General features: G+C 36.0%; 1 protein-coding gene and 1 long non-coding RNA gene across 10 annotated transcripts in view; one reads left to right on the top strand and one right to left on the bottom strand.

Annotated features, from left to right (window-relative positions):
* lmo7a (LIM domain 7a) overlaps positions 1–18777 on the bottom strand; it is an 81932-nt gene extending 63155 nt beyond the window's left edge. For 5 of the 9 annotated variants that reach the window (XM_056465106.1, XM_056465103.1, XM_056465108.1 and 2 more), the window contains exons 1-4: positions 18628–18776; positions 12278–12348; positions 8271–8340; positions 296–402 (exon numbers count right to left, since the gene is read on the bottom strand). In XM_056465106.1, coding sequence (XP_056321081.1) covers positions 296–402; positions 8271–8340; positions 12278–12348; positions 18628–18696 — 317 coding nt within the window. In that variant the 5' untranslated portion in view covers positions 18697–18776. Of the gene's footprint in view, positions 1–295; positions 403–8270; positions 8341–12277; positions 12349–18627 lie in introns of all 9 variants that reach the window. The other 4 variants (XM_056465100.1, XM_056465101.1, XM_056465104.1 and 1 more) reach the window with 2 other exon arrangements.
* LOC130234801 (uncharacterized) lies at positions 811–13813 on the top strand. Its single transcript, XR_008838332.1, has 3 exons — positions 811–901; positions 7089–7213; positions 13628–13813. It is a non-coding gene; the product is annotated as an uncharacterized LOC130234801 (long non-coding RNA).
* Positions 18778–19487: the final 710 nt, after the last annotated feature.

Genomic DNA, 19487 nt, shown 5'->3' with positions numbered 1-19487 from the left:
AATGAAATATGATTTTTTTTTTTAAATAGAAAGAAATAAACATACGCCAAAAGTCATTTTCACGGCAAACTGGCTCAATTGAATTTAAATGACTGGTTTGGTACTGTAATACAAGCCTGCTTCACTAAAATATGTGAATATGCCCAGTGGACAATAAGATCTGCCAAAATCACCATCCTGTGAGCCATAAACAGTGGTTGGTTGCATTTTTCATAGCTAAGCCACAGCTATTTTCACATTGGCGGATGGTCAAGCATATTACAGAACATTGTAAGTTGAGAAAACCAAAACTTACTTGACAGTCACACGTGTGGATAAATCTTGCAGGTCTCCTGGGTGGAAAAGTTGTGCTTCTTTTAGTCCAAGCTTAGCGCAGGCTTTTAGGAAGAGGTTGACGTTGTCCTGTAGACAAAGAATATGTGTCCGCCTTGTGAGTTAGACAGCAGTCATACAGGAATTCTTTGGCACAGGCAGTCCAGAAATCATTGCATCCAAAGTTCAGTCCAGTGAGCTGAAGCGGTGGGAGGAGACGAAAGAGGGCAGGTGGCAAATAAAAAGTGACACCATAAAAGCAAAGAATGAAGGCAGGACATCCCTGACTGATCTGTGACAGTACCTGTGAGAGCGGGAGTTTGGCCTCGAGGTGGAGCAAAAGCATGACAGAGGCCACTATAGTCTCCTCCCCTGCACATGTACGGCAGTCAAACAAACACACACACATGCTTGCTCTCCCTTTTCACTCTCTCACCCAAACACATACCTACATGTGCGCAAACATACAAACTCAAGCGCACTCTCCCTTTTCACACCCAGAAACCGCCACTTGAGTCTCTCAGCAGAGTATTTGAGGAATCTTCAGGGCGGTGGAGTATTTTGGAGACAGGGTTACCATGAAACACAGGTGACTAAAACGGCAAACAATTTCCCTCGAGCGACTGCTAAAACGCTTTGGTGGGTGGGTGAGGAAATGCTTTAATATAGGGGAAACTCAAGATCATGTGTGTGCATCCGGCATGGCGCTGAAGTCGTGTTATTGCATAATTTCAATTAGACTTGATAAAGCATCTGGATGACATGTTCAGAACTTGCAGCCCACCCTTTCCTGATTTTCAGCTCCTTCTGAAATAATTACAGGGTGCTTCGGCCTATATTTAAACAGCAAACATGCTCATTAGCAGATGGCAATGAGGAGTTCTAGTTTTAAATCATCTCCTTGTTTAAACAACTGTGCAGTCCTGTTTTCTGAGGCGCGGGGTCAAAAGTCTTACCCTGACCCTGACATCAAAGCGTTTGCTGAAGTGCATTTCTACTGTTGGCTTGTTTGTCCCTTGTATTAACATACATTTTGGTTTCACTTTCACTTCATAGTTTTATACGTCTCTTTTTCCATTTTCAGCTATTTTCTTGATTTCTTTAAACCAGAAATGCACGAACTAGGGCCAAAGTTGGTCCATGGTAACCTTTGATTTGGCCTGCCAACAGATCGGGACAAAAAGGCTGGGGCAAATCCCTCAGAGATCGTCATTTCTAAATTAACATAACTTTTTGTTTGTTTGTTTGTTTGTTTAATGGCTAAGCTACAAAAAAAAAAAAAAACTGAAATGTTTCAATTAAATGTTGTGAATTAATCAGATTTTTAAACGGTCATGAAACCCTAAAACATATTTTTTTAGATGTTGACAGATATATGTGTGGCAAGTTGCTAAAAACCCTATTAGAACATATTTTTTCACTATCTAATAAAAATTCATTATTTTGTAAATAAAAAAAAAAACATTGAATTCCATGGTGTTATAAATGAGATTATGGTTTTATTGTATGAAGTACATTATAAAATGTAATATATATATATATATAATTATTAATATGAATGAAGCATTTTTTCTTTATATTTTAAAATATTATTAAATTGGGAAGTTACCATGGTAAATTTAATGTAATACAGTTTTGGTAAACGTAGCTTCGGCCTACCACCCTCAATCAAGTTTGGTTTTTGGCCCTTCATAAAAGAAGGTTTGGGCACCCCTGCTGTAAACCAAGCTTCTGTGTTTTTATTTTTCATTTTTTTATCAAATACTGCAAATAAGCTTGGAAAATTTATATATGAACACAAAATAAGACAAAAGAAAATGATAAAGAGAGCATAGCTTTTGTTTCTGTTCTGATAGACACAAATCAACATTGATGCATGTTTTTTTTGTTGCTAGAATCAAGACTAGAAAGAGAACATTGTGCTGTTTACTTTTCTTCAGTTTCAAACCACAAATTTGATTTCAGTTTAAATCCCATCTAGCCAGCATGAGTGACAACACAAACAGTAATGTTTTAAATATGGGTTCATCAAGCATTGAGAAAGACTTCTGTGGCTGTTTGAATGAATTCAAGCTCAAGCTCATCTGGTCAATACGTATTTTTTATTACCTCTGGATGTGGTTGAAAATAGTTTACATTTGTACTGTTGTATGGTTGATGTATAGGAACATATTTCAGATGAAAAACTAAAATGTGAGGGTTTAAAAACTCTAAATGCTAAGGTAATCTGTTTTAAAGTTGAGCAAATTAAGCTTTTAGCAATGCATATTATCAATTCAAAACTATTCTTTGATATATTTATGATAGGGGCAGCACGGTGGTTCAGTGGTTAGCACTGTCACCTCACAGCAAGAAGGTCACTGGTTCGAGCCCTGGCTGCATCATTTGGCATTTCTGTGGAGTTTGCATGTTCTCCCCGTGTTTGCATGAGTTTCCTCCGGGTGCTCCGGTTTCCCCTACAGTTCAATGACATGCATGTACGCTTTTCACAAGCCTGTTATGACGCGTTTAATGGCCATCAGCATCTAAAATCCTTAAAGGTTTTTAATATTTAGATTTTTTTTATTTATGAACATTTAGATTTATTTATGAATGTATTATATCATATTTAGCTTCGCAAGTGGTAATTCAAAAAACAATGACGACAGCCGAATGCAGCGTCTATGGTACAGGACAGTGTATTCTAACCTCTGGCTGCCGTCATCAGTCTCACACAATTTCTTTCCTTTTTCTGAACGTCTTTATAACACTATCATGGAGTTTTTGTTTTATTGTCTGAGCAAATAAGATATTTGCAAAATAATGTAAAAAATTATTTGTTGTTTTCTCCCATTCACTGCGCTCTAAGTTTACCCAACTATGACGACTTCTGCTGCTGAGAAACCCAAAAAAGTGAAAAGGGTCTATAGTTGAATTGAACAAAACTAATTTGGCCATATAGTGTATGTGTGTGAACGTGTATGAGAGTGAATGGGTGTTTCTCAGTGCTGGGTTGTAGCTGGATGGGCATCCGATGTTTAAAACATATGCTGGATAAGTTGGTGGTTCATTCTGTTGTGATGACCCTTGATAAATAAAAGGACTAAGCTGAAGGAAATTGAATGAATATTTATGGATAGGAAAATTAGAAAACATGTTCATGAAACATGATCTTGATTCTTTACTTATTATTTTAATGATTTTTGCTTCACATAAAATACATAAAATTTATTTTTGGCTGTAGTCACAAATGAGTCTACAGTGCACATAAATTAAATGCCAATAAGCTAAATAAGACTATAATTCTTACACTCCAACAGCTTGATTGGTATCCTCACCCTTTCACCTACACTTATGTGAAGTATCTAAGAAATGAAAAGATCCTGCTAGTCACCTGTTTACCTGAATTCCTGAATGCTAAATGTCTTTTAAAGCAGAGTGCCTAGGAACAAACTGACTATTAGATATTTGATGTTTAATTGGAATTTTAAATAACCTGCATTTTGTCAAAAGGACACTTCAGTCAAAACATTGATAGGTATATTTTTGCGCAAAGAAATTTGGGACAGTGACATTATCGCTGGCTGAAGTGGGTCAGATACCTCCACAAATCAAACACGTCTGAACTACTTTGCTTGTGCAAAGCGATGCTGATCACTTTACATTCGCAAAATACTTAAGATGTTTTAATCACATAATAATGAGCTTTCCCAAGATCAATGTCTTGTTTTTGCAACTAAGTGATGCTTGATAAACTAATTTTGAGAGGAATCGTGGCTAGACTCTCATTCACACACAGCAAAAATGCTTTTCTTACTTAGATATTATTGTCTTGTTTCTAGTCTAAATATCTAAAAATTCTTAAATCAAGACGAATTTTCTAGACAAGCAAAACATAATGTCTTGTTTTAAGAAATATTGTGCCAATATTAAGTCGGTTTTTCCTTCAAACAAGCAAAACAAATCTGCAATGGGGTAAGCAAAATAATCTTGTGTCAAAAGGATAAACGACATTATTTTGCTTACCCCAATGTTAGATTATTTTGCTTGTTTTAAGGAAAAACTGACTTAATACTGACGTATTATTTCTAATAACAAGGCAATATGTTCTGCTTGCCTAGAAAATTATTCTTGATTTAAGAATCTTTAGATATTTAGACTAAAAACAAGACAAAATTCTAAGTAAGAAAAGCATTTTTTTGCAATGCAATCATTGATTAGCCAATCAGATTAATCCAAACCTACAATAATTAGCCCATTTCACTTTACTTGCCTAATCTTCATTTTTGAAGAATCCCCCCATCCTAATCTCGGACCCCCTTATATGCTTATTGACCAGGCCCTGAGCTCAATTATCTTCGAGCTCAGGGTTCTCTCCTGGTACAGCATGTCAAACCTGCTACTACTATCAAGCAATATCTAAGTGTGAACTCTTGAAATGTTGTTGAAAGGAAACAGAATTTGGATGTTTCTGAAATCAGCACACTATATTTTGATTTTAGTAAAGTGTCTGCATATTAGTAATGTAGAGTACTTACAATGATATCCATTACAATAATTAACAGTTTTCAACCTTTTAAATAACATAGATAGGATTTTCTTAGCAAAGAAAACTTGAATAATTTAACTTCTTTGGGTCAAACCAGTTAAACAGTAAAAATCCTTTTAATTCATTTAAGCAAGTTTAAACATTCATTACTAACACAGCAGAGTTCATCTCAAGAACCAAATCATGCAGACATAATGATGGGGAAAGAATCTCTAACTTTTCAGTCTGTGTTCATTATCCTGTCAGAAAACTATGAGTCTCCTGTCAAACACTTCTTTGCAGCCTTGCTGGTTGGTTGATCAATTATGATTGAGGAATTTGGAGGGGTTGGATACCATGCTTTCATATTTTAATCATCAAATAGTAATCCAAGGTGTGCCAGTGTCTCTGCTGCAATAGTGATAAAGAGTAACAGAGTAGATCACAGGAATCATTTTGGGTGTGATAAACAATAGTGAACAGGGAATAATGCACCAGTTCATTAAAGCATTAAATTATACACATATCATGGGTTTAATAAAAGAAATAATAAAATATAAATGCTTAAATGCCCACTTTAAGAGTAAACAAGCTTGGTGGCCTGTGGAAAATTCTATTCAAATAATAAGTTCTGCCAATTCTCCTTTCACAGTGGTCAGGCTTGCTGCAAATATATCCATCCAGCTCAATTATAGGGGGTTTATGAAGGGCTTCGCTCTACAGAGTCATCTCTACAAAACCTCAGGCTAAAGCCCTGCCAGAAAGAGTTTTCTAATGTGGCCGACCAGCGTGCCACACAAGTGCAGGCTTCCTCTCTTCAAATTGTTAAAAGGAGGATCAGTTATCCGGGGAAACACAAGGGTAAACCACGGCTCCGGTTTGATGGAACTATGGGAAAGTGATCCAGAGATCATCACAAGCCAAACCCTGAGTAGAGTTTAGCGATCCAAAGCCAGAGTCACTACGCAGTCCTCAAAACCATAGATTTCCGCTCTTGCACTAATGAGCCTTGATTTAACAAAATATAAAACCTCTGTATCAGAATGAATCTGTGACTAACAAAATCTAAGCTGCCAGAACGAACAATAATGGTGCTGGTAAGATTTCAGAGCCTTGAATAAGCCTTTCATTCTGTGGAAAAATATCTTTCATCAGTGTTCTTTTGCGTCTTGTAGTTTTCTGGTTGCTCAGACACAGATTGCTTACAGACAAACTTTACAGGCTCAGCAGTATTTAGCAAAACGAAAATATACTCCAAACTATGTGTTTTGCTTTGCATGCCTCTGCTTAGCCCTTGCCATGTAAGCCCTCAATTGTCAGTTTAGGCTCTGCTCACTAGGTTTTGGGGCTGGAAGTATATTATGGAAAAACTTCTGTGATACTTTGGACATGTGAATGCTTATCTAAGATTACCTAGATCAACAGTATTAAAGGACAATGGGAAATCAAAAGCATGTTTTGCATAGATTAGTTGAAATATTTCAGGCTCACATGCTACTCACTTGAGATAAAAAGTAATAAAATGCTTTTTCCAAACTTTACCCTTTATGCAATGTGTAATGGCAACAGTGCTGACTTAAAAGGAATATGATAGGCCATTGTGCTCATAACTTCAACAGAAATGTGTGTGATTGTTTATTATTCTCTAAACCTACCATCAAGAAATGTCCTGCCCAAGTCTTGTGGTTGAGGTTTGGTGTAGTTCTTTTAGTATTTCATTATCAGGCTTGGGGTTAGATTTCTAAGGTAAATATGCCATCAATACTGTCCTACAGTGTGCACAGTGACTGAAGATTGAGGTAGACTGTGGACCTGAAATTTACAGCCCATGCTCATATTGATTATGTACCCCTATATACATTTCTGGAGAGCGCCAAATACGTCCCAGGAGTTATGTTTTTTTTTTTGCGGTTTTTGTTTTCGCGAATCCACCAGAGGTAGCTGTGTATGCTGTTTGAGATCTCAAACATCTCTCACAAGTGCCATTCACGCCTGCTCCTCTCACACAAATCCACCAGAGGCCGCTGTCGACTGACCAAACGACCGATTGCCCCCACCAACCAATAGTGTTTTAAAAAGAACAGACCCGCCCACCCCGTCCCTAAACCCAACAGCAGTGTTTTGAAAAGCAATCCATAAAAAGAAAAGCCCCCTGATTTTTACCACATGTTCAAATTTTATTACATTCTCACCCTGTTATTTACTTGTTTATTTTATTTTTTGGCTTCTGTTTTTGTATAACCCACTTTCTGGAACTGTTTTTCACCAGACTCGAACCCCATCGTCGCCGTCAACTCCGCTCTGCATCTCAAGTCCACTGACATATGTGTCAAGTTAGCTGGACAAACTGGTAACAGTGGGAAAGCCGTCCACATGCAAGTAAGCAGTCAGCTGGTAAGCGTGAAAAGGAACAGCATCATAATGCCCCGTAGCATTCGTTTTAAAGACAAAATGCAGTCATACATAGCTCTGGCTACATAATTTGCGACCTACAGAAACATATAAGGGCTACATTTTCAGAATGAGCCTATGTTGGAAATTCAGATAAGCAGAGCTGATCTTTCCTATACACACTGTACACAATATGTGTAGGACCTCCAAACCAGCAGGGGGCCTGCTTGATGGTTTAATAACTGGTGATGTGCCAGAGATCTGTTTTGTTTTTTGGCTTGCAATGATTATAAAATCCATCAGTTCGCGCAATGCTATGTGATGCTTTTAAATGAACAAATTCACTTGAAAATACATCCAAATATCCCTGGTGGCACATTTAATTAAACGAGAGTTAGTTGTCTGAAATTAGCATATACAGTTAGGAATTAAGTTCTTATCTGTATTGTAACAACTCACTGTTGCTTGTTGCTGTTGTTTGCTCTGAATTGGGTTGAGTTTTATTTTGGGCTTTTTTATTAAAATGTTGATATGAAACCTCTCCACAATGTTTTGCTTAAGGCCCCTATAGAAGTTTAGGGTCAGCTCTGCATGTATGGTAATGTGATTTACATTTCTGACACAAGCTGTAAGATTACTTTTGCTTTTATTTATGTTTTTTTATTTAAATTTATATAAAACACAAGTGAACACAAACCCACAACTACAGGCAAATTTGCACAGGGTGGTATGAATGATATGAAATGTGCAATGTGTATGCTGTGGACGTGCAATAACCACCTCAACTCTGGTGGTGTTGAAAGCTTCATCTACTCGCATATACTGTAAGTCTATTCATTGTTAGTAATGGAATGTTTGGAAATACAGTTTGGTGCCAAATGATTCCTATTAAATACCAGGTATACGTTAATGATTTACACTGTGCCAATTCACACTAAATACCTGTGTACATTTAGTAAATCATCAAACTTCTCAAGAAGTGTTAGGGCTCCTTCAAGGTGAAATACTACAGCTCAAATCGTGTACTGTATGCACATCAATGTACAAAAGGAAAACTTACCAGGCCAGCAATAGGTGTGGAAAATCTGTTTAGTTTCTTGATGATGCCAGGTTTGATCTTGTTGATCAGACTACAAGGAGAAACAAAACAAAAGTCAACACAAACAATATATTGCATGTCGGTTTATGGTTTCCTTTAATTCTGACCATCTGGCTTGAGTTTACAATGCTCTAATGCTCTGAAAAAAATACAAACAACTCTGTGAAAACAGACATCAGCCAGTCTAGTTTTGTGTGGAAATAATGAAATATACAGAAACATTAAAATGTGAAAATCAAAGCGTGCAGTGTGCAATGTAAAATTTTTGATTTCTGACTGTAGTTAATGTGTAATAAGTGGGGAGGCACTCAATAACACTTTATGGCTTGCCTCATGTAGTGTACAATATCTTCTCTCATATTTGACTTTCTTTTACCACTGAGGAATGAAATGAGATTGAGTAAATGATGACAGAATTGTAATTTTGGGTGTTTAAAAAAAACCAAGAGAGGTAAAAATGTTTAGAATCAGTATCATTATTGTGTCATGTACTAAATAATGTGAATATCTGTAAACGTGATTGATTGAATGCTGAGTTTAACTGTAAAGATGCAGTGGAATGCAATGATGTACACATAAATACAGTATATTAACTAGGATTTGTACATATAGTTACATAAAATTGTCATAAAATTTATAGTATTGGCCTATCCTTCTCTGGTTTTAATGGTTAAAACCCCAAAATACCCAAAACAATGTGTATAACTACACTAAAAGCCCTTTTCACATCTTCTTTGAGCATTTGAAAATACTTTTATCTCACTGCATGTTCAGGCTTTGATGTGCCGGCCCTAGCTGTAGTTTCACAGGGCCCTTTGTTTAGACATGAGATCCAGAGTGACAGTATCCTCAGGTAATGTGTGTTCACTCATGTGGAAATGGCAAAGCTAATGGCTCGGTACAGACTGTAAGTAGGCATTATGTAAGGGCAGGAGCAGGACGGTGAGATTCTGCACTGGACTGTGGTAATTAGTCTGCTGAGTCACTCGACTGACACCAGCATGTCAGACCGGCCCACGCTCTGCCCCAGAACCATCCAGTCAGGTTCAAAAATGTGTTGAAACCCCTGAGCTTGCAGGACATCACACCCAGTCCACCGACCCAATGCTCTCTTTCTAAATAAACAGCAGAGGAGCGCTGCTGTAAAACACGGCCTATCCCTGTTCGCCTGCACTCTGCCCTGCTCAGGTTTCTGAACCCGGCTAGAGTAGCTGGCACTATGGATCACCTCTTCCCAGCTGTCCTTTTAAATGCTCTGCCATCCATGTTGTTTTCCTCTGCTGGCCTTACTAATGCTTCCTGGGATGGAACAGAGTCTGACTGTGGCAGTCGGGAACAAATTATGTGTTTTGAAAATAGCTGCATGACATAATGCACCTTAAATGACACAAAGCGGACATTAGATGCAAATTACAAATGAAAAAGTTCAGGCAGTGTTGGCTTGCATTACATTTCACCCAACAGGTTTTTCTTTTCTAATGTCTAATAGAAAAGTAGTTAAAATTAAAGTTTTAGTGTAGAATTAATGGAAATGTGGCTTTTTTGTAAATCTCTAAAATCTTACTGTAATTTACACCACTTTAAAAATAATTATTAAAAAAATAAAATAATAATAAATAAATAAATAAATAAATAAATAAATAAATAAATAAATAAATAAATAAATAAATAAATAAATAAATAAAATGCACAGGCAAATTTGAAGATACATTAAAAGAAATTGGTCAGTTTGTGCAAGAACACAACATTATTTGCTTTAATTTATAGCCTATGCAAATTATCCAAAGCATGTTCATGACAATCTGGAGAATGAGTTTTCTGTCACTGATTTATGCGGAGACACAAACATACACACAAACCAATGCTGTTTGTGTACAACAGAAAAGGAGGACATGTTTGTTGTATTGTTTATCAAAATAGTTCTTGTGTTTACCCTAGATGTTACAACCATAATTTTTTGGTAAACAAACTGTGTCAACTCATGTTTGAGTTTGTATCTTGAGTCACTTGCAATAATTTGTTGTGTCTATATATAATATTTTATCTCTTAAAAGGCCCACGGTCATTAATTTGCATTTTACAACTCACCAAGGACCAGAGTTTGAGCTCATAAATCTTCTTTAATGTTCTATTGAAAATAGAAAGTTAAATCTTGATTGGTCCGAGGGCGAGTAAATTTACAACAAACACAGACACCAGTGAGGTTTAATATTTTTGATATCCCTGAGCTTTTTCATAAGGACTAAACTATTTTAGTATAAAACTAAATGCTGTGGTGGAAAGAGTACTGAAAAATCATACATAAGTAAAAGTACCATTACTTGCTTAAAAATGTAGTGCAAGTAGAGTAAAAGTTTCTGTTGTAAATATTACTCAAAGTACGAGTAAAAAGAAGACATTTCAAAAGTACTCAAGAGTAGTGAGTAGTGAGTATTACGCTTTAAAAAGCTGATACATTTACATGTATTTTGTGGGTGTGTGTAAACGTAACATTCTGTAGTGCATTTAATTATTGCCCAGCAGGCACACAACATCATAAGACATTAATATTAGGTTAGATTTAGGTCGTGACGTTAGGTGACCAAAATTCAATGTCTAGCCAGTATCAAAGGACAACGTTATTTTGATCACCAATAACAAGGTCAAATGATGTTGATAATTGGTTGATTTTAGGTTGTGTTGGTGCGTAACCTAAATCCAAAGTCAAGCCAACATCTTAAACCAACGTCATCTTGACATCAAACACTGACATTTATTCGTCAGGTATGGCAACCAAATTCCAACATCTGATAGACGTCATAGTGGTAACGTCCACACAATGTCAAGCTGTAACATCATTAGACATTAATATTTGGTTGATTTTGGGTTGGACACGGACGTCGGTCTGATGTTGAGTTCTGACGTCAAACCAATTTTCATTTCCAAACACGTTTAAAAACGTCCCCACAACTTTGAGATACAACGTCAATCTAACGCCATGTTCACGTCTTGCTGGGTGTTGAAGGCCATTTCGGTCATCATCCAGTAAACATCTGTCATCTACATCAGTGACATGCGTCTAAACAGTCTCTGGGTCAATGCGTGTAAAGATTTTGGACATCTTCTTGGGCACTTTTAATGCTTCCCAACAGTTTGCTGCAATTATAAATCGCCCATGTCTTGAGGTAGTTCTGCAGGTAGTGACTACAGGTTGAAGGAAAGTAGTGGAGTAAAAGTAGCAATGCTGCACTAAAAATTTACTCAAGGGAAAGTTAAAGTACATACTTTTAAAACAACTAAGTAAATTACAATTTCTGAGAAAAACTACTCAAGTACAGTCATTTGAGTATTTGTAATTTGTTACTTTACACAGTGACTAAATGTATTTTTGGAGCTCTAAACCTTTGCAAAAATACTGAAACACTCAAAACATCTTAATTGTTCTGCAGACAAAAAAAGTCATGAATGTTTGGAAGAACTTGAAGGTGAGTAAATAATGTCCATTTTTAGATGAACTGTTCTTTTAAGACTGCTTAAGTCAGGTGTCACATAAAGTTCTTAAAACATTTATTATGTTTTTGTACATAATTTAAATCTCAATAGTCATAACCTTAAAATAACCGTAAGGCTGCTGTTCTGACATTTCAATGTTCAGTATTTCTTTAAAGCCTTTTAAAATTGCTATCAATTATAGATTTCATTCATCACAAAGGAAACAAAAACTGCCTAATAAATTAGGATATGTTTCGCACCCTATTTCAACTTAAAATTGTTATGGTTGTTATAGAGATTGATTGTTCTTGTCTAGATGTTTCCTAGTCTGAAAAAGCTTGGGAACCCCTGGTTTACATTATGTAATGTTAGTGTGCATGAAAGAGTTTGGTGATAGTTACTATTAAAAGCCACTTAAAAAGTCCATCTATACAACCTTTTCATGCGTTAAGCAGAGTCAAATTTAGAAAAGTACAAGCAAAAACAGATTTACTTACTCACACAACAGTAGTCCATTCTCCAGAGAACTGCGGAAATTACTGCTCCCAAACTTCTTCTTGGTGACTGCCTGCGAGATGAGGACAAACACAGGAAGCACTAAGAACCCTTGAATGGGAAGGTAGGATGTCCAGGGAAAGTAGAGGAAAGTTGTTCTTCCAAGCTTCAAGTCCAAGCGACTAGCACGCTAGTACAACAACACAGCCTCTTTTGGAGAACCGTGGGTTATTCAGTAATCAGGACTGGAGCCCAGCGGCCAAACCACAGAGAACGAGAGCATCTGGAGGAATGTCACAATTCTACACACAGCTTCATGCCTTTGCAGTGATCTCAAGCTACTTCTGCGGGATACAGAAGGCAGGCAGCCCATTGTTTTTACTTACACACAGGGAAGCGTTTATGTTGTGTTTATGCCCTCAGACTACACTGTTACAATGTGAGCCCTGTTGCTCCACACCTTGTATAACATAATAATCTATAAGCAAAGCCCCTTTTTCCACATACAAATGTTTTCAATTTCCACATTTAAATGCCAGCAAAAGCGTAGCTTTCATGAGACGATGTCATTATGAGTAATACTTTAAGTATGTTTTATATTGTGCTACTGGTTTAGAAGCATTTAAGAGAATTTCAGCTAAATACAAACAGGCCATCCAGACACTGCTATCTCTAAAAACAAGAACTGCACTTTATTTTAATAGACATTCTAAATCTGTGAGTAATTGTGTATGTCAATGTATGCTATTTACCTGATTTTAACAATCGACCGCTACTAAACTAATACTTTAATAAAAGTTAGTTGCAAAGTTACTAACAGTCAAAAAAATGTCTAAATAAGATAATCAAAATAAAGTATATCCAACAAAATTAACCACCCTTCAATACCACTATTAATCTACATTCACTTAGCTGTTATTCAGGAAATTGACATGTGTTCAGAAGGTGTGGAGAGCCTTAAACGTAAAAGTAAACCTCTTCTTTTGAGTTTAGTATTGACTGTGGGATTTAAACCACAAATGTTGTCCTTTAAAGAGCTTCAAAGCACACTTTCTGTGTCTGCCCAACAAAACAAACACAAAATACTATGTGAACAAATACTATGATCCTCTTAGATCCAGTTATACTGCTAATTACTAACTAAAGTCAGCTTATCTTAGCGGGAATTTGCATTCTATGCCACACTGATTTAAATCTCTAGCTAATAAGATAAATTCCTAACACAGTCAAAGGTTTATTATTTATAATTATGTGTGTATTATGTAATGTATAACACTAAATGTAAAAGTATTATCTTTGCAGAATATTAAAATCAAGGTTTTTGACAAACAACTTCCTATGCCCTCTTGCAGATTTATGTAAGCAACTCTCACGGAAAGGAGTGTGAAGAGACGAGAGGTCAATCATATGGAGCTCTTTGACACAGCAGGATGTAGTAAACATCAATGACATATGAAATCCTGACCCCTGCTGTTCCTGTCATTGTAATGGCCAGGATGGCTTATTGTTTTAAAACAGATCTGTTTTGCAGGTGGAGAACAGATTGGCAGGTTGAGTATATCACTTACATAAATAAACAATATAAATGAGCAATAACATAAAATAAATAAAGATATGAGAAGTATTAAAAATGTATAACGCCTCATTTTAATTAGGAACTCTGTTTTCCTGATGATCTTGTATTGCTGTAAAAGTTTGCGTCTCTTGGTTCATGAACATGGCTAGATCAAAAAATATATATATATATATAATTGGTATTGGTTCACTTAGTGTTCAAAATGTGAAAAACTATTTTAAGAACGAACCCGAGGATGTTTTAAAAAGTAAAGCTGGACACAAAATCAGAACTTCAGATCTTGAAAAGGTTGATTTATTTCACTAGTTCCATACAAGAAGTGAAACTATACATTCGTTCCAAACAGACTGATATATTTCAAGTGTTTATTTCTTGCAATTTTGATGATTTTGATGACAACTAATGAAAACCCCAAATTCATTCATTCATTTATATTATTTTTGGATTTGTCCCTTTATTAATCAGGGGTCGTAACAGCAGGATGAACCGCCAACTAATCCAACACGTTTTACACAGTGGATGCCCTTCCAGCCACAACCCATCACTAGGAAACAACCCCAAATTCAGTATCTCAGAAAATTACAATATTACCTAATACAAAGAAATGATTTTTAGAAATCTTGGCCAACTGAAAAGTATCGTCCAAAATAATAATCAAGATATTCTAATGATATGACCAGCACCTGTATACAGTATGTAATGCTTTTATTTATCAGTTGTGAAAAGATTAAATGTGTAAAAACAGAACTAGTAATTTCCTCGTCCCACACACAAACATCTGCGGAAGAGTTGAATATGAGAGAGAATATGCATATTATGAAAAAAAGTTTTAACTACCTTTTTTAAAGTTATACAAAATTTAACTCAACATTTTTTTTTAAGTCAGTTTGATTTATTTAAATTGTGATGACTAGACAAATCCATTTGATTAAACGAAAAAAATTAAGGCAGCAAGGTTTTTTACTCTCTTTTGTTCTCTCAATATTGATGTATTTTTCAATCTAAACACCTTTGAAACAGCGAATTTTAGATCACTGACAGGTCCCGACATTTAGCATGCTAAATAATTCACAGATATCAGCGACACATCAACAATTCTCTCTGATCGAAAATTTGGCCTGTTCTAATTCTAATAGAAGTCTAATAGTCCAGAACGAGCCTATAGGCATCAAACAGATAGGAATGAATGACTACATATGTGAAGTCTGTCTGTCTATTTTGATGACTAATCTCACTTCGTACTTTTGTTACATGTTTATTGGATTTTCCCAAATAATCATAACATTCCCAAATCCAAAATTTTGTCTATTACATCTAAATGTCTATTAAACAATATAAATTGCTTGGTGGCTATTATTTCACTGTACTTTTGAACAAATTGATTGAGATTCTAAACGGTTTAAACTGAAGAGTTTTGACATTTCTTACCTTCACACATTTAAAACTGAGATTTTAATAAGAATAGTTACTCGAGCTCTACTTGCAATCATATACAATTAAGTAATTGGTTTCTATCATGCAAGATGTGATTTTATTCAGTTACACTTTTGCACAAAGCTATTATTCATTTATGAGGGAGCGATGGGGCATTCCAAGTTGTTTGGACACACGGAATGCTGCACATCATTAATTGTGCCAAAGTGCTTTAATCCCTTTGCCCATGCAGAGTCTGACGAGCATGAAGGAATATTGGGAGAAAGTGCTCTACATCTCTCAGGTAATTTTAATCAACCAGGAAATAAAAATGGCCATATTTATATATATATATATATATATATATATATATATATATATATATATATATATATATATAACTTATAAATTTACACACAACACAAACGTGTGTGTGTGTGTATATACTGTATATATATATATATATATATATATATATATACTGTATATATATATATATATATATATATATATATATATATATATATATATATATATATATATATATAAACTGTAGTTACTTATAACTGTGACTTAGATGTAAAAAAAAAAAGTGAATACTCTAAAAAAGTAAAGTATTTTTTTATGATTTTGCCATAATAATTAATTAACCATTAAGTGTTTAATGACAACTTTTAAATATTTTAATCTTTGATACACCAATCAGCTTCAGAAGGGTGGATAAATTGAGGTTTGACTTGAATAAACTGAAAACAACACTGAAGGAAATCCAGGAATGTCTCTGCCCGCAGACCGAGTGCTTGGTGCAAAAATGAGCACATGTGACAAACTCCAGACCGTTCAGCTGACTAGAACACCCAACACACTCTCCAGCACTGTTCAGTGTGCCCTCACGCCTGACAACCCATTACTCATTTAGACTGGACGCTAAGCGGCACATCACCTTCCTCTGCAGGGGAGCAATCAGCTTGGGGCTAAAACTGCCCTGCCAAGGTCCACTGGTTGTGACAATGAACCAGTGTGCATGTGTGAGAGACTGATGTCACACTGAAAGCATTCAGATTTACCCCTCATGAATTAGAAACAATATTTGTTCAGCTACAGCCAATGCTTTGGCTCTGCCATCTCCTGCTGAGAAGGGAATTCACAAGGATAGGAAAGTCCCAATCATTTGTGCCCTAGACTAAGAGGGTTCCAGAGGGTTTGGAGGAATAAACTCAGTAAAGCGTGTGAAAATTGAGGTCTTTGCTTGTGTTTCCACTCTGAGCTTGATGAAAAAACAAAAAGGATTTTCAGTGATTTGAGGTCTTTACTTGCTCACTCTCGTGTCATTCCAAACTGTATGCCTTGTTTTCTACACACAGAGGATATTTTAAGATCTGTGTTTTCCTCCTCCTTTTGTCCAGTTTGGTTATTAACATTCACTCTAAAAAAACATCTGTTAATAAACAGTTTCCATATTTAGTGTTTTTTTTCTTTGTGAATGGTGTATATGCACAAGGACTTTTAATTTCAGTCATCCCAAACAAAATCGCCATGTTTAAAATCTGATTTCTTTAAAAAAAAAAAACAGTGATCTTCACTGCCTGGCTGAGATACGATATAAAGTGGGTACCAGACCAAACAAGAAGCACTGCATTAAATTGTATTTTTCCACGCCATCTTTTTACCCCAGTATTTTCAATGGAGGTTTTGCACTAGCCTGCTGCTAATGACGGTGCCTGCGTTTAAGCGAACATTAATCTCTTTCTACGCTTTAACAACCAAAATACACTTCAGTCTCATTCATTCATTTTCTTTTCGGTTTAGTCCTTTTACTAATCCGGGGTTGCCACAGCGGAATGAGCCGCCAACTTATCCAGCTCATTTACGCAGCGGATACCCTTCCATCCGCAACCCATCACTGGGAAACGTCCATACACATACACTACGGACAATTTAGCCTACCCAATTCACCTATACAGCATGTCTTTGGACTTGTGAAGAAAAACGGAGCACCCGGAGGAAACCCACGCAAACACGGGGAGAACATGCAAACTCCTCAAAGAAACGCTAACTGACCCAGCCAAGGCTTGAACCAGCGACCTTCTTGCTGTGAGGTTAATGTGTCACCCACACTTAAGCCTATTTAACTGATTAAATTTGAATTACATTGCAACATCAATGCTGTAAAAGGAGCCTTATGAAAATGAAAATAGTCACATTAAGCTACCACCGGAAGTTCATCATTGGCTGAAAAACACTAGCTGTGCAATAAGCATATTGCATTATGGGATCTGGATCTCGGCTCTGTCGACTTTTAATGTTGAAAATTCAACTCTCCAGTTTCACAGTGACTTTTATTGATATTTTAGTAGTTTGAAATAATATAATGTATAAGAAATAATTCATTCATTCATTTCTTTACGGCTTAGTCCCTTATTAATCAGGGGTCGCCACAGCGGAATGAACCACCAACTTATCCAGCATATGTTTCATGCAGCAGACGCCCTTCCAGCTGCAACCCATCACTGGGAAACATCCCTATACACACCTATTCACACACATACACTACGTACAATTTTTTTTAGCTTACCCCAATTCACCTACACCGCATGTCTTTGGACTGTGGGGGAAACCGGAGCACCCGGAGGAAACCCACGTGAACACGGGGAGAACATGCAAACTCCACACAGAAATGCCAATAAGAAATAATATAGAGAAAAATGTTGTAAGATGACAGAAAATGTACTGGCAGTATTGTTCTCTAATATACAACAAAACCATTACTTTTCAAGGTTAAAAGTTGTTGGAAGAAAGCTCAAGGTCCCATAATACAATTCAAAAGCCTAAATAAACGGGAGCTAAAAAAAAAAAAAAAAAAAAAAAAAAAAAAAAAAAAAAAAAAAAAAAAATCACAAAATACAGAAAACTGTTAATTTACTGTTGTTTTTTAGTGTTCTTCGAAATATATTTTGTGTTCTGCAGTTAGAGAAATATACAAAAATGTACTATCGTTCAGTGTAACAGTTACAAATGCAAATACTGTAGATAACTCCATATTTTCCACAGCAAAGAAATCAACAAATGAAGCATTTCGCTAAAGTAAATAAAAATCCATACCCTCTATCTAAACAAATCGCACATAATATACTTATATGATGTGTACTAAATATTCTGAATTGCCTAATTGTCACCTTTTATATACATTCTTATCAATGTTAAACACAAACTCAACAGGTCTTGGTATAGAGCATGAGATAATAATGAATCGAATCAGTGCTTGTACATTGTATTTGGTTCTCATAGTTTGGCGGTATCAAGTGTCAATTCCCTGACCAATCCTCATCTAACTAAAAGCAGGTGTGATAGTGAGAAAAATACCTCAATCCATCTCTGCGCTTCTGAGTAAACGGTCTCATAGCCCACTGCAGACAGCGGTCGCCACTCCATCACCGGTCAACGCGTCTCCACCTCAACAGTGCAAACAGGCGCGTACAGTCGAGACACGACGCGGCAGTATTTTTAAGACTACCTGCCTTCGTTTACAACTTTTTCTTGCTCGAATGCCAGTATCAAAACTATTACTTTGTCGAAATTCAGCGAGCAAGGCTAATATAACAGTCACAAAGGACGCAGAGTAAAAACTTAAATCCTCTCTTGTTTTGCCAAGTACTGAGAAACTTTAGAGTTGTGTATTTTATACGCCCCCTAGTGCGTCAGGATACACACCTAAACTGCCGTCAGGTTACACTTCAGGCGCTGAGGGTAGAATCAAATTCCTTGAGGGACAGAAGAAAAATATGCCTCTGAGACCTTGATAAAGCAGTGGGGGACGGGTCTAAACTGTTAAATACAGGACAGTTTTGGTTTAATATTTTTGTATGGACGCAAGAAAAAAAAAAAAAAAACGTTCTGCTGCAACTACATGTGATATTCTACATTATCTGTCCCTGAAATAAAAACATAAATACAATGATTAAAAAATATTTCATCTCAACATTTTCTAAAATGGACAGATGGTTGATTTCTGCGAGTTGTTCCGTAAAGGAATATGTCATTCATTCGGTTCTCAGATTTTTTTTCTTTTTTAAAAACACTTTACAAATGTACAAACTCTATCATTGTCCTTGTCCTCAGCCCAATTGAACCTACAGCTTTAATAATTTTGCTATGCTAAAAACTGTTATTTAGAAAAAAAAAGAAAAAAAAAAAAACTTCAGAAATAGTAAACGTTAAGTCAA

The sequence above is a fragment of the Danio aesculapii genome, chromosome 9, assembly GCF_903798145.1.
Source record: "Danio aesculapii chromosome 9, fDanAes4.1, whole genome shotgun sequence".
Lineage (NCBI taxonomy): Eukaryota > Metazoa > Chordata > Actinopteri > Cypriniformes > Danionidae > Danio > Danio aesculapii.
Note: the sequence above shows the minus strand (reverse complement) of the source record. Positions and strands in the feature narration are given on the sequence as shown.